This window comes from Stegodyphus dumicola, chromosome 12, assembly GCF_044657685.1.
Source record: "Stegodyphus dumicola isolate Sdum_Otavi_A_Nest chromosome 12, ASM4465768v1".
Lineage (NCBI taxonomy): Eukaryota > Metazoa > Arthropoda > Arachnida > Araneae > Eresidae > Stegodyphus > Stegodyphus dumicola.
The window spans coordinates 90,151,937-90,166,543 of record NC_140779.1 but is presented as its reverse complement, the minus strand read 5'-3'; the positions used below and the strand labels follow the sequence as shown (position 1 = coordinate 90,166,543).

General features: G+C 29.8%; 1 protein-coding gene across 4 annotated transcripts in view; it reads right to left on the bottom strand.

Annotated features, from left to right (window-relative positions):
• LOC118195146 (dynamin-like) overlaps positions 1 to 14,607 on the bottom strand; it is a 120,567-nt gene that overhangs the window by 40,420 nt on the left and 65,540 nt on the right. For 3 of the 4 annotated variants that reach the window (XM_085806694.1, XM_085806695.1, XM_085806693.1), the window contains exons 12-16: positions 13,621 to 13,641; positions 9,189 to 9,240; positions 6,848 to 6,961; positions 6,624 to 6,733; positions 2,178 to 2,457 (exon numbers count right to left, since the gene is read on the bottom strand). In XM_085806694.1, coding sequence (XP_085662820.1) covers positions 2,178 to 2,457; positions 6,624 to 6,733; positions 6,848 to 6,961; positions 9,189 to 9,240; positions 13,621 to 13,641 — 577 coding nt within the window. The remainder of the gene's footprint in view (positions 1 to 2,177; positions 2,458 to 6,623; positions 6,734 to 6,847; positions 6,962 to 9,188; positions 9,241 to 13,620; positions 13,642 to 14,607) is intronic. The other variant, XM_085806696.1, reaches the window with a different exon arrangement.

The window sequence follows — 14,607 nt, the reverse complement described above, 5'->3', positions numbered from 1 at the left end:
AGTAAAAATATATATCTATTATCAACATTTCAATTTCTGAGCCAATTAATTTTTCAGTAGCTTTTTTTGCAGCTATATGCAAGAGGTGGCACGGACAACCTCGGGTGATTATACTTGGTTGATGCATTTTGATAAATGATGCTACACCTTTAAACTTTCCAATCATATTACTAGCATTATCTGAAGAAAATGATAAGCAATTTTTCCATTCTAAACCTTTGTTTTTAAAGTTTTCATTTATACAATTAAAAATACCTTCTCCTGTATTATTTGTGCATTCTAAAATAGAAATCAATGAAGTAATTATCACTCCCTTTTCTTTACTGTAGTATGTTATAACCAATGGGTACAGTTTGTTATCATTACTTCCATCAGTACTTAGAGAAAATGATGTACTGCACACTGATTTTATAATATCAGCAACAGTATTTTCTGCAAGCGTTTTCACAATAGCAGCAGTTTTGGTATGACCGCAGCTAAATTTTTTTGCTATGGCAGAATCCGGAAACATTGCTTTGAAAAGCTCTTTGGAATGATCCGAAACAGAAAGCGGTAGATTATGTTCAATTAAAAAACGAACAAAATAGCATTCGGCTTTTATAGGATCTGTTTCATCATCTTTTATTAAGAAATTTGTTATTTCTTTAGATTTTACGGTGCCAAGTTCTATATGCTTTTGAGAAAACACATGCCGTTTACAGTCATCTTTTCCGCCATGAGCAACTGAGAAGTCTTTGTTGCATACACTGCAGTGTGCGTGATTCACAGAAATTTCGGACGCTTTAATGCATGGAAATTCTGAAGAATATGAATCTTTAAACTTCTGCTTTGATAATTTTGGCTTCTTCGTTCGAGGCAGCATTACGATTAAAAATCTTTCACCTGATTCACAGTTCACAAGACACACGCTAAGCTCTTGCCGTAAACTACACAATGCAGCCGAATGCAGCCTAAACACGCATCAGCGAGGAACCTGGGAGACAGACAATTGGGTGGAACTATTGATAAGTCGTTAACGGTTGGAGTTACTGATCTACGATTGGCTAATTCTTCAAAACTAGGAACGCACTCAACACGTGATATATGATAACACGAGTATTCAGCCAATCATCGGATGAATTAGTTGGTTCCGTTTTGCGTACTGGTTCTCCTGCTCTTGTTTCTGTAAAATCCGTAGTTTTTTCCATACTTTTCGTAGCTCGTAGTTTTTCATGAATTTCCGTAGAAACTACGGAGAATCCGTAGTAGTTGGAGTCTATGCGATTATATGGTTATTTCCTACCGAACTCACAATATCCCCTAATTGTTTTGAAAAGTGAATATGACCGCAAGATGTTATTCCGCAGTAGAAAAGAAACTGAACCTAAAACTCCATTACAGATCTATGGATAAAATGTTTTTCCAAGCCTAGAGTAGCACTTCAACTACTCCTTACTATTTCATTATCAAATGCTAGCTATGAACGTTCGTTCAGCAAATTAAAATAAATTTGGACATATTTACAATCAGCGATGGGACAAGATCCCCTAAGTCATCTGGCATTTTTAAATGTGGAAAGAGAAAAATTTCAAATGATAGACTGACAAGAAAAATGTATACATATTAATTAATTATATTAATGTATTACAATATTAAATTATTATTAATAAATATATCTACTTATCTACAATATATATTAAACTTTTTAATGTTTAAAATTTGTACTTTTTTAAAAACAATTATATAAATATGTCAAATAAATAATACCTTTTTAACTAATTTTAGATCATCGTATGTCTGATTTTTCTGCTGACACAGATACATTTCCGAATCCAATGCTAGTGCAGTTAGGTAATGGCTATTCTGAATATATTTTAGAGTATTTTATTGCAGATTCAGCATTTTATTATTATTTGTATTATTTTCTTATTATGAATATATTCTATACATTATATTACCGTAAGTGTTTTTTTGGGGAGGGAGCGAAAAAAAGGTATCTTGCCCCGGGCGCCAGTTATGCTCGCTACGCCACTGTTTCCACAATATTTTTTTTTTAAATAAATTTTTGAAAAGTTCAGGTTTACTAGTTACAAAAGAAAAAGAGCTTAACAAACAACAACAACAACAACAACAACAACAACAACAACAAAAAAAAAAAAAGAGACATAAAACGGTCTGTATTAAACATGCACACTTACATTATTTATTGTTAAATGCATTATAAATTTTGGAACAAGATCTCTAAAAGTTTTTGTTATTATCTTCATGTAGGATTCAACTAAATTTCGGATAGTTTCAACTTGACGTTCTAATTGAGGATCCATTGAGGTTGTACTATCATTTTCTTCAATCTCGCCATTCTGATTTGACGACCTTTCTGGATATACACCAGCCCTTAAAAATGATGCTTTCCAACTGTCAACTTCCTCTTGACTCTCACATGATAGCTCCAACTGTTTATTGTCCTTAAATACATTCCTAAAATGTGAAAGATACTTTTAAAAGTTGTTATAGAACTGAAACAAAAAATGATTTTAAGTTTAAAGGGAGGGGAAAAAAGTAAATATAAGCTTTAAATATCCTAATGTAATTTTAATAATGTAATAATGTAAATAATGTAAATTTTATCGATAATATTACACACTCCAAAGATAAACTAAAATGGAAATTAAAAAATTTATAAAATTAAATGAAATAATTGTAACTTGCTAACAAAGCAAATGTTCCTTAAAATGAAAGCCTTGGTAAAAATTATAATGGAAAATTTTGCAATCTAATTTATAAAATTAAAAATTTATTTTATTGTAATTTCTCTAATGACCGATGTATATTATATTTATACTGAGTCTGGAATTAATATTACTGACACTAAAAGCATTATCTGTAAGGAATAAATTTTTGTGCTGCATCTTGAATATGCAATAAGGATTAAAGAAAAGAGAACTAAGGGTGAGCAGTCAGTTACAAATACAGTCAAAAAGTCTTTAATCCGGACCTCAAAGCTACAAACTTTCTGCGCACGTGCATAACACCTTTACACATACGCATTACGTTTACACATGCGCGTTTAATGTATAACGGACAGTATAAGCTAAGCTAAAATTATCTATTTCAGTTAATATTGCAGATTGTGTTGTTCCTTAATCTTCTAATTGGATCCGGCTTATTATATTTTGCAGACAGTTAGAGCAATTTTATAAAAGTAAGCTTGAACTTTCGATTATGTCAAAAAGAATTTCTGATTCTGGAGCTGCCAAAGGATCTACAAAGCGAAAGCATGTTTCGATGCCCATCAAACAAAAGTGGAATTGCTGCAAAAAATGGATAAAGGCATATACTTTGTTTCTCTAACCACTCTGGAATCTGTTTATCAATTTCACACAGCTGTGTGTGTGTGTGGGGGGGGGGTAGGTTGTGGCACGCAATGAACTCGAAGTTGATCTGTCAGCACTATCCTTACTCCAGGGCAGATGTTTTTATTTTATTCGGCTTATAATTCCTTACTAAATGTAGTATTTCATCTCGATGTACTCCGTCTTTGATATGATTTAAATCAAATTCCTCGTCATTATAAATATCACGGTTACACATCAAATAGTTTTTTGGTTGCAATTTTCTAATTTCGAACTATGCGTAATATATGCTTTACGCATGCGCGCGTTGAAAGAAATAAATATTAAGCTTCTTTTGTAAATTTTGATACCTTTTAGATCATAATTGCTCTTTATTTCATAAATTACGGTTTCATATTTTTAATTTTATAATTTCTCCATGCCATCTTACCAGATTTAAACTGATGATCTATAATCCGGAATCGCCGAAGTCCCGACGAGTCTGGATTAAAGACTTTTGACAGTAATTAAATTACATAGCTAGATACTCTTTTACATGGTTATAATTACAATTTTTTTTATTTCTAAAAAAATATTCATTAAAAAACACCAAGAACATTTTACAGCAGTTATAATTTATGTATATATTATGATTACTGAAATTATATTAGCATAATTATACATGATGATGATTCTGAAATTATATTAGCATAATTATACATTAAAAGCTACAAAAAATTTATGTTTTGTAGCAAAAACAAACAGTAAATTATATGAGTCTTTTTTACTTGAAAATGTTTCAGATATTTTAACTAATTTCCACTGATTTTCTTCTTCTAATTCTTTCAATAAACAAATCAATGTTTCCATTAGTTTTTGCTTCATCTCCTAACATTATTTTTCATTTTTAACATGTACTCCTAACCTTAAACCTATTTACTCCTAACATTTTTTAACATGTCAACAATGCTCCTTTGAAGTATAATTTTCTCTCTCTTTATAAAATCAATTTCTTTCTCAATGAATTTCCTCTTCACTTTAGAATTTTCAAATTTAATTAAAGATTTTTGTTATTCTATATAATTACTTAGAATGTACAGATGAAATTGCTAATTTTATTTCTTAAATAATATGAGTATTGAAAATAAATATGAAATGATATAAGATCAAGATCAGTGTGGAGCCAGTGTGACAGAATTTTCACAATTTAGTGAAGCATAAAGCAACACAATTTAGAGCAGGCACTGAGGTATGTATGGTGCACTGAAACACATGATGCATCTTTTAATTCATTGCCGGTGTTTAATTTCTTTGCTTCAATAAAATGCTTATGCCTGGTGGAAAGATAACAAAATAAAGGGTAAATAAATGTATTAAGTGAGAATCTAGGATCAAAAGGAGAAAATTCATATAATTTTTTCACTGTTCTTCCAAAAATTCTCCAAAATGTAATTCATCACATTTTTCTGAAAACATTAGGTCTATAAATCTTGTCTTCAAAATAATAACATGTAAATCTTGCCTTTAGACCTTTCAAGGCAAAAGGTCTAAAATTTGAAAGAAAAATTATCCCTACCAACTCTGTAAAAGCAAAAAGCCAGAACATTTTTGAAGGGAGGAAAATTGAGAAAAGAGAAGGGTAAAATGAATTTTCAAGAGAAAACTGATATATATTTAAATATTCTGAAACAATAACATGAGAAAACTCTTAACATTAATAATAATAAAAAATGAAATTAATTTAAAAATAATTACATTAGCATTTTTGTTTTTTTCCAAGAAGTGCTGCAGAAACTGTGCTTTAGCATTTATTATCACATTTATTTTTCAGAATCAAAATATTTTTTAAGTCACCAAAATAAAAACTAATGTCACTTTAAAATATGGCAGCAGAAAAGAAAAATGTTTTATTTTAATGTTATTTTTTAAATATAATTTTAATTTATTATCATTTTTATGATATTTATCAGTATTAATATGTTTGTAAATTATACTATTTTTTGATGTAATATTTCATGAATTCTTCATTTGTAAAAAAAGAATTACTTTGAAATGCTTATGTTTCAATGGAAGCATGGCCTTGTGCTTCTAAAACTCGAGTATCCACTATTTAAATTAAAAAGCAGGAAAGAATTCAAATGTTAACCAATCAAATACATATTCGTCAATGAATTGCCAAAAAACATATTCCTCCAAAATGTCAATTCACACTCAAAATGGCAGTCGTAATAAGATGGACAGAAATATCAGATAAGTAAAATTAAGGACCTTTTGCTGGTGTTTAGGGGAATTAAGGTCTTTTTACTGTTTTTGAGGGAAATTAGGGACTTTCACGAACCAAAAATAATTTCCAAAAAAACCTATGGAATTTTAAGTATTTTTAAGGACTGTACGAACCCTGATGAAAATTTTCTGGGAAATTAGGGACTTTTAAGGTTAAAAAATCATTTCCAAAAAAACCCACGGCCTTTTATTTTTAAGGACTGTATGAAGCATGATGAAAATTTTCTGCATGAATTATCTGACTATAGCAATGATACCTAGCAAACGAAACATACTTTATCAATGAATATTACATAGGTAGAAAAACTGTTATTTTGTAACTTTTCTTGTATTATTAGAAAATCCATATCACTTGACATAATCAACTGGTTTTAAATGTTGCAGCATTAGGAAATTATATATAGTTTTAGTTGCAATCTCTGTCACTACGTCCTTCACATGAATGGTTGTGGAATACAGTGAAATGTTCCAATTCATTGCTAATGTAATTAGTGGATTTTGTTGGCAATGCACAAACTCTTACTTTTACAGCTGTTTCAGTAAGAAAATACTTGCCCATCCAGGTCCTTTTCCTCTACATTTGGCCACCAGTATCTTAGAACTATTGATAATATAGTGGACTCAGATGGTTTGGTGGATTATGAAACAGACTGCCTTTGAAATGCACAATGCATAGTAATACTGTATAAATACTTTATTTCTAAAACACAAAATACTCTCTACTGTACACTTGCCATTTTGAAAATGGAATTCGCATCTGCTATGATATGCCTTAAAGGAAAGCCTGTATGCACAAATTTAAAAAAAAAAAAAAAAAATTGTTATGTACATTTTCTTTTGTTATGTGATTATTAAGAACATTTATGATATATAAGCTGAAAATTATAAATTTCAACGTGCTATTAATAATTTGAAATAGCTCTGCTTTTCAAATTTTCAGTTACATAGTATGATCAGAGAATGTAACATCAGCCAAAAGAAGCATATTTTTAAAGTACAAAATTAGAAGAAAGTTCCATGCTATCTTACCTACTGTCAGGGTTAAATAATGCAAAAGTATGCCTACGAGACATAAATCCAGCTTCAATATCTTTAATTTTCAGACCATCTAAAGGAAGCATGTACTTTCGTTCTTTCTCCTTTAAAAATCAACATTTAACACACTATAAATAATTTTAAAGCTTAAATCTAAATTTAAACAAATTTCACAAATATAATTGCTGAAATTAAATATTTATACAAAAAGGACAGACCTCTTCATCTTTATACCACGTAAGCAGTTCTGATGTTAGAACAAACCAATAATCCCTAGAACCTCCTTTCATTATACCTAAGCTATGAATACACATCCAGCCTTTCCGAATAACCTAGAAAAATATATTGAAAACATTTTCTAAGACACAACGCTAATAATAACAAAAAAAGTTTGAAGATGAATATAGAGGGAGTTAAAGCTTCTTTTAAGAAGCATGAGTGAGGTATATGAATAGTCAAAGTTACAAGGTTTCATAACAAGTCTATGTTGACAAATATTAAATAAAATTTAATATCGAAGAAAGAATATGGGAGCTAGACACAGAAAAAGGTGTCATAAGAGTATAAAAGCAACAGCCACATATCCTGGAAGATGTAGAAAAATTACTTCTAACGCAGATAAACAAAAAAACAACAACAACAAAAAAAAAAAAAACAACAACAACAACAACTAGCAAGTGGTTCAGAAAGGTGACCAAGAAGTTTTTATCTACAAGAAGCATAGGCCTAGTACACCGATCTTATCAGTAAAATATCAGGTACATTATTAGAAAACAAAGAAAGCTTCAAGGCAAACAAAAGATTGTTTGATACCTTTCAGAGAAGTAACATCCATAGTTTTGTGACGCAAAAACAAACTACAAGCCTGGATGTTAAAGTTAAGCTTTCACTTAGATTTCAGAAGCTTTTGGCCCCAATAAATTTTCAAATGTGAGATACAACTTTTTTTTTTCTTTTTCAAATGACGTTAAAATAGGCCTACATTATACCAGGGCAGAATGCAAAGCCCATGCAAAACTACCTCACTTTCTTGAAAATGGGGATTTCAAAATCAAGCTCCAGCACATTCTGAGAACCTACAGGCCTTCAAGAAATACAGAGCCGCTAATCGACAAAAAATATTATACAGAGGTTCAACAGCAAAGCCTGGGTCATTCATACTTTTAATGTTGAAAGGACCAATGAAGTCTTCGACCTGCAATAAAAAATATGTTTTAGAAAGGAATGTGCCACTTAGTCTTCTTGTTGGTTATGGATAAAGCTCCTACTCATTCTCCAGGTCTTTAGATCACCAATAAAGCCTGGATAAGTCTTCTATTCTATTTAAAAAAACTGTGGTCTGATTGCCTTGTTGGACATAAATTTGAGGGCTTTACTCATGAACAGAAGACATCAATTAACTGTGTCTTTGGGTAAGACCATGAGAATGAAGGTGAATGAGAACGACATTCAAGAGTATGATACAGGAACATGCTCAGCAACTAACTACCAATAAGTGATGGACCTGCATCATGAGTAATAGCAAAAAGGGAGGAAAAGGAGGACAAGTTAGAGGAATTCCCCACTTGAAACAACATAAGAAAATGAGGAAAAGAACGAAATATTTTGTAAAGCCCATCCCAATGGGACTGTGGCAATGATGAATTTACTTAATGATAATCCAATACCAGATTTCTGTAAATTCTTCAAAAGGAGGCAAAAGCAACTGCAATTAGATAGGCTCCTTTTTAAAGTTGAACAAACAAACAAAAACAAAAAAAAAAAAAAAAAAAAAGATTCCAGTGGGCCAACAATTCTTCCATTATTAGCCCTGATTGTTTTCAAAAGTTAAAGGCAGGTTAATTTGTTTTGCATTTTTCACTGTACATTTTGTTTTAACCATTTTTATGTGAATATTTTTGGTAGAACAAACCATCTACATTTTTATTATTTCTTATGATGAAACTGCTTTGATATACGAGCACATTTTAGAACAAATCATGCTCAAAAACTATAATTATTACTACTGTATTTCAAAATTCAGAATTTTACAACACATAACCATAAGCTACCAATATGAAAATTAGAAAAACCAATTAATTGACACAAAAAGAGATAATTATTAGTTTCTCTTTATTTGAAATATATAGGAGGAAAAAAGGCAATGTACTGGATACAGCTTATTCTTTTTTAACCATCTGCACTTTTCAAATAAGGTTCCTTGCATATGCATACAGTCTACTAAGCAGAAAGGGAATTTCAGCAGAGTCTTATGACAGAGGTGACAGATGATTAAAAATAGAAGGCAAGAGCAAAACAGTTACAGGGAAAAGGCTGACACAGCAACATGAAACTGCTATATATTCAAAATACTGTATGTTTTTAGAACTATGACATATCAATAAATATGCTGATTGAAAAACTATAAACAGAAATGCAAAACATTTCAAAACAAATGCTTAAAAAATGTAAGAATTTTTTTGACAATTCTATATTTTTTTTTCTTTGGTCTCTTACGAACAAGTATTTTAAGCAGATTTAATTTTCACTAATAATGACAACTGGAGAAAAACCACTTACCTGATTTCCTAATTTTCTCTTCCCAGTGTTAGCTTCAGCATTAACTTGAGCACTTTTGATTAGGAAAAGGTAAAGCATTTACTAATATAGTAAACATTACTCAAAAGATAAAAATCTATTAGTTTTCTTTACATAAAATGCAATAACAGAAAAAACAGAAACAAGTTAAGTTGTTATTACACTAACATTATATAATATTTCAAACTACACTCAGAAAAAATCACTATACATCACTTTATTTCATGATATTTTGATGACATTTTCACCAAAGAAAATACATTAAAATATCTGCAAATCATATGCATTATTAGAAGCTTTAGGGAAAAAAAAAAAAAAAAAAAGGCATATAAGATCAATAAGCAAAGCAATGAAACAAGTTTGGATATGATTGAGTGTATGTATTAACTGGTAGTAACATAGGCTAAAACAACTGCAGTCAGTGAGGAATAAAAATTAGGCAATCTGCAGAACATTTGAATTTATAAAAGTAGTCCCCATTTGAAAAATTGTTAAGAAGCACTGCATTATAAAATATCTATTATCTCTCATGACACTGTGCTACATTTTTAATACAGTTGCAATTATTGTCCTTTTCATGCCCTCATGTATTTACTGGATAAAAGGTTTAACAAATGTGCTTTTTATAGCAAGATTTCACATTAACAGGTTCAAATCATGGGACCTCAAAATGAGACTTTGTGCCATATCACAAAAAAAGGAGGATGAGAAATGTTTCTTTTATTAGAGTAGGACTACATTACCATTTAGTTTCAAAGAAAAGACATGATTCATTACTTAAGTCCCCAGCCAAGAGCTCTAATTTATTAATATCAATGAAGACTGTTTTTCTGCATGTCGATAATGGTACATATGTAGCACTTAAAACAATATTAAAAAAAAAAAAAAAAAAAAAAAAAAAAAATGTTGCTTCTATTTGTGCAATGACTGCACGACTACATTTTGTCAAAGCATTATCAACTGCAGCCCAATAACATAGTTATCATTAATGTCATGCATAAGAAGTGTCTTCCCAATCTGTCAAGGACTATGACTCATCAGAGTGAGCTCGTTTCTAACCGATCATACTGCATATACTGTTAGGACTAGACTTACATCAAGGCATGCCGATGATCCAGCAGAACAACAAAACTATAGTTTAGAATGAGCAATTGCCTTCTTATTCACTCTTGCACTTTGCAGTTGCAATTATCATTTTGTTAGTGATTAAATGATAGAAATTTTTAAAATAATATTTTTGTTTATTAATAACCACATTAATATTTTTTTTTAAATACAAATTAATCTCATCTCCTTGCAACATTGCAACTTTTCTTCCCAGCAGGGTACATTAAGCTTAATTCAAGTAATCTTTGAACTGAAGGTCTAGCTATATATTAATTTAACGATTCTGATATGTTAAGTTTCAATTTTCACAGCTAGTTAACTCTGTACTCTTAATACATCATTACTATTTAATATTACTCACAAACAGTTATTGAATTTATGTAGCAATTTTAGTGCCATTTTTTACTACGTACATTTGAAAAAAATATTAAAAAATCAAACTGTCATGGTCTAAACTTGCATCTTTTTATCTATTATATTGAAATCTAAATGCATTTCTTACAGTTGCTATTCATATAAAACATTTATGTAATTCTTTAAATCCATTAATTATACAAAGAACATAAAAATTAGTAATTGAATCTGAAAATTACTGAACTAAAGTTTGGTATAGCATTTAATTGGTACTACTAGAGAAATAATTTAATAGTACAAATTCCAACTAGCATAAAAGAGGGGAGAAGGGAAAAAAAAAAAAAAAAAACTCAAATAATGTCATAAATGTAAGAAATCAAACTACTGTATATGAAAAAAGGAGGGTGAATTCCAAATAGTTACACACTTAAATTCAAGTTATCATTCACTTTTTCAATGATGGCAGTAACCACAAATTAAAAGTTAAAAGACATTTAACTGAAAACAGCATAAACTGTAGTCTTGTAAGAAAATACGAAATTGTTTCTATGATTTAGAAGTTAAAAGTTTTACATGATTTCTATTGAACTAGATCTACATATAAACAAAAAAGAAACATAGTTGGAGGTTTTAATAATTCATAATACATTCAAAATGATGTCCGGTATTTTAACATATTAGAATAAACAAACACTTATCTGAACAACTTTAAAGGAAAGCACAACTCAGATATCTTTATTTTATCACATCATAAGTGTTTGATACGGCTTCCTCAAGTCACACAGACAACATCCAGATGATAGTACAGTTCTTTCCACAGTCGTTTGAGCATGTTTGGTGTTCAAAGCATTGCCTATGCATGTTCACAAGTCCCCAAAATTGCATGGCAGTGGTGGCACATACACATTGTCTTTTTCAAAGCCCCAAATGTAAAAGTTATATGGGGTGATGCACGGTGACCTGGAGGGAAACAAGCAAACATCACTTTGTCGTGGGCTAGAGAATGCTGCCTCATTACTACGAACAAGCCGGCACCTCCCCACTAAAAAATTTCACATTCGCTTTTATTCTGCATGTTTATACAAATCTCCACTCATTGGTACTTGTCTCTAGGAAGTAAAGTTTGAGTCATCTGCTTTGTAAGGTTTCATTTACTATAATTTTTTCAAAACAGGCCACACCGTTATTTGCACAAGTTCCAGTAACTGCTTGCTTTATTAAGTTGATTCCTTTGGGCTGTATAGAAACGTCGTTCTTATCTTTTCCACATTATTATTACTAACAAGTGGTCTCCTTGTGCTTTGCCTTTACAAAGATAGCCTGTTTCTTCAAATTGATGATATCACTTTCGAATGCTTCTGCCTACAATACTACCTTTCCCAAATTGTCTATGAAAAACATGATGGAACAAAATTACAGATTATAATCTTAAAATGCTGCAAAGAGCCTTCTTTTCCTGAGATACCATTTTTCATTCTAGCGATTGCAGCCCCACACCTTTCATACTTAATACAGGTTGTAAGGAAAAGAAAATGTTTTGGGTTTTCCTTTCTTTGAAACCCGTTCTGGTATAGATCTCTATGCCAGAACGTACGTAAAAATCACTTTAAAAGAATATAAAAATGAATATATTATAGTCTTTTAAAATACCATATATCATTTTGAATAAGCTTGCATTTTTTTTTTTTTTTAATTTATGGAATTAAGTCAAAGACCTAAACAATTAAATAAATGCAATAAAATACTAAAAACTACCTTTTCTTTCCGAAGAAACTTACAGTAATACCTAGTATTTTCATATTCTTTTTATAGTACAAGGAATGAAATCATTATGAAACATTAATACATACTGTTTCATATCTGATAGGAAATCAATGAAAATAAAATTCCTTTGAATATTACAACAAAACGTAACATAAATTTAGAATAATCAGTGAAGAAAATCAAACCTCGGACCAAACTACTAGTGTTCAGCAACTTTACTACTTGGCCACTGGCGAGCTTTACAGCTGTTATTTTTGTTACATGCAGATAATTAAGGTACTGCTTTTTGTATATTTTGTACCTTAAAAAAAACTGCCAAAAATTTTAGTCATTTTTTCTTTCCATTATAATGCATCTGTAAGAAAACTATGATTCTGCTAGATGCTTTCTTTTTATGAATCAACAAATTTAATAGCCAGAAGTGTACTTTCCCTGCCTCTAACAATTACAGTCTCAGTAATATGGCTTTTATAAAATTAAATAATTATTTAATGAAAGTTGAAAACTATACAATATTTAAAGAAAAATAGTTTCTATTAGAAATTATCACATAACTAGAATGTATTAAAAAATTACTTTCAGAATTCAATAAATTCAGACTAGAACAATTAACCTAATTAAATATATATTTTTGATATAAGGAATGGTGCAAAACATACAATTTTCTTAACATGTTAATGTTTACATGCGTAAGAATGTTACACTGAGAATTATTCTACAATCAAAAGTACAAGGGATCCACTAATAACCTCTATACAAATGATTCAGATTGCTACAACTTGTTTTAGAAGAAACTATAATAAATTGGATGCAAAAAGTGCATGTTTCTGTGCAATATGTAATAATTAAAACTTTTTAACCCCAAGAAACCATATCCCCTTATTAATTCTATGAATTATTAAAAACAGTCCTTAATAACACTTCCAAGCCAAAAGAAGTACAGACAGAATTAGAATAGAAATGTATCAAATTTGTTAATTTTGAAATGTGAGCAGCATCAGATGAAATTGAATAAAACAAACATTTAAAAGATGTTAGTTATATATAACAAAAAGAAAACATGCAAAATGTGAGGAATGATTCATGAAAAAGATCAAAACATGCAAAACCCAGTAAGATAATGACTGTTATAAAAATTAGGAGGAGAAGGATACTCTACAAAACTTAAAATATAAGTGTAGGAACTCACCCTCCAATATAATGTTCTATGCTGAAAGAAACAGGGATATAAATAGACATAAAAAAAAAAAAAAAAAAAGAAAAAGGATTAACTTTAAGAAAAATTAAGAATAAAATTTTACCTTCAATGGAGAAACTTGACAAATATGACAAAAACAAAAATTTGAAAAAAGCTTTCAAATATTATAATACACAAATTAACTAAGTATGTCTAAGATTAACTACAAACCAGCACAAAACTAATATAAAAAAATACTGATACACAAAACATTGAAAAAAATGCAAAAGGGGGGAGGAGAGAGGACAGTTTATAGTTTACCATAAAATATATATGCTCTACAACAAAAGGATTAAACAAATCAAATTGATGATAATTGCTCTTAAAAACAATGTTTCTCAATCTTTAATAATGACTAACACAAATAATGAAACATGGAATTATTTTACACAAATACATACATATACAAACATATACATGCATACAAGTCAAACCTCTGTTAAAAAACAAAACCTGAATTTCCAAACCCTGGTAATAAGATGCTAGTGCATTTTAACCCAAAGAATAGAAGCTCTAATAGTATATGTAAAACACTGGAAAATGCTGAATAGCTTTTAATTTTTTTTAAAGATATTACGCATTATTTAAACAGAAGAATGTCAAGTAATATACTTGTTCAAAATGAAAGTATGGCATTTAAAAAAAGAGAGGAAGGGGAGTGGTAATTATAAGAAATTTTAGGCACTTGAAGGGGCAGAAATTGCAAAGTGACATGCAACGATGAATATGCAAACATGTTTTTAATTTGGTTTCAGAACTTTTGTGAAAAATGCAGCATGATGGGAAAGGAACTCTTTCAGCATATTGTTGTACTAGCTTTGAACAATTCTTATTTTTGAGATTGTGATAATTGATTCTATTCATAGATCAGATCATGCACTTTTATATACTGCACATATATTCTTTCATTTTTTTTTTTTGAATGCTTTAACACTATTG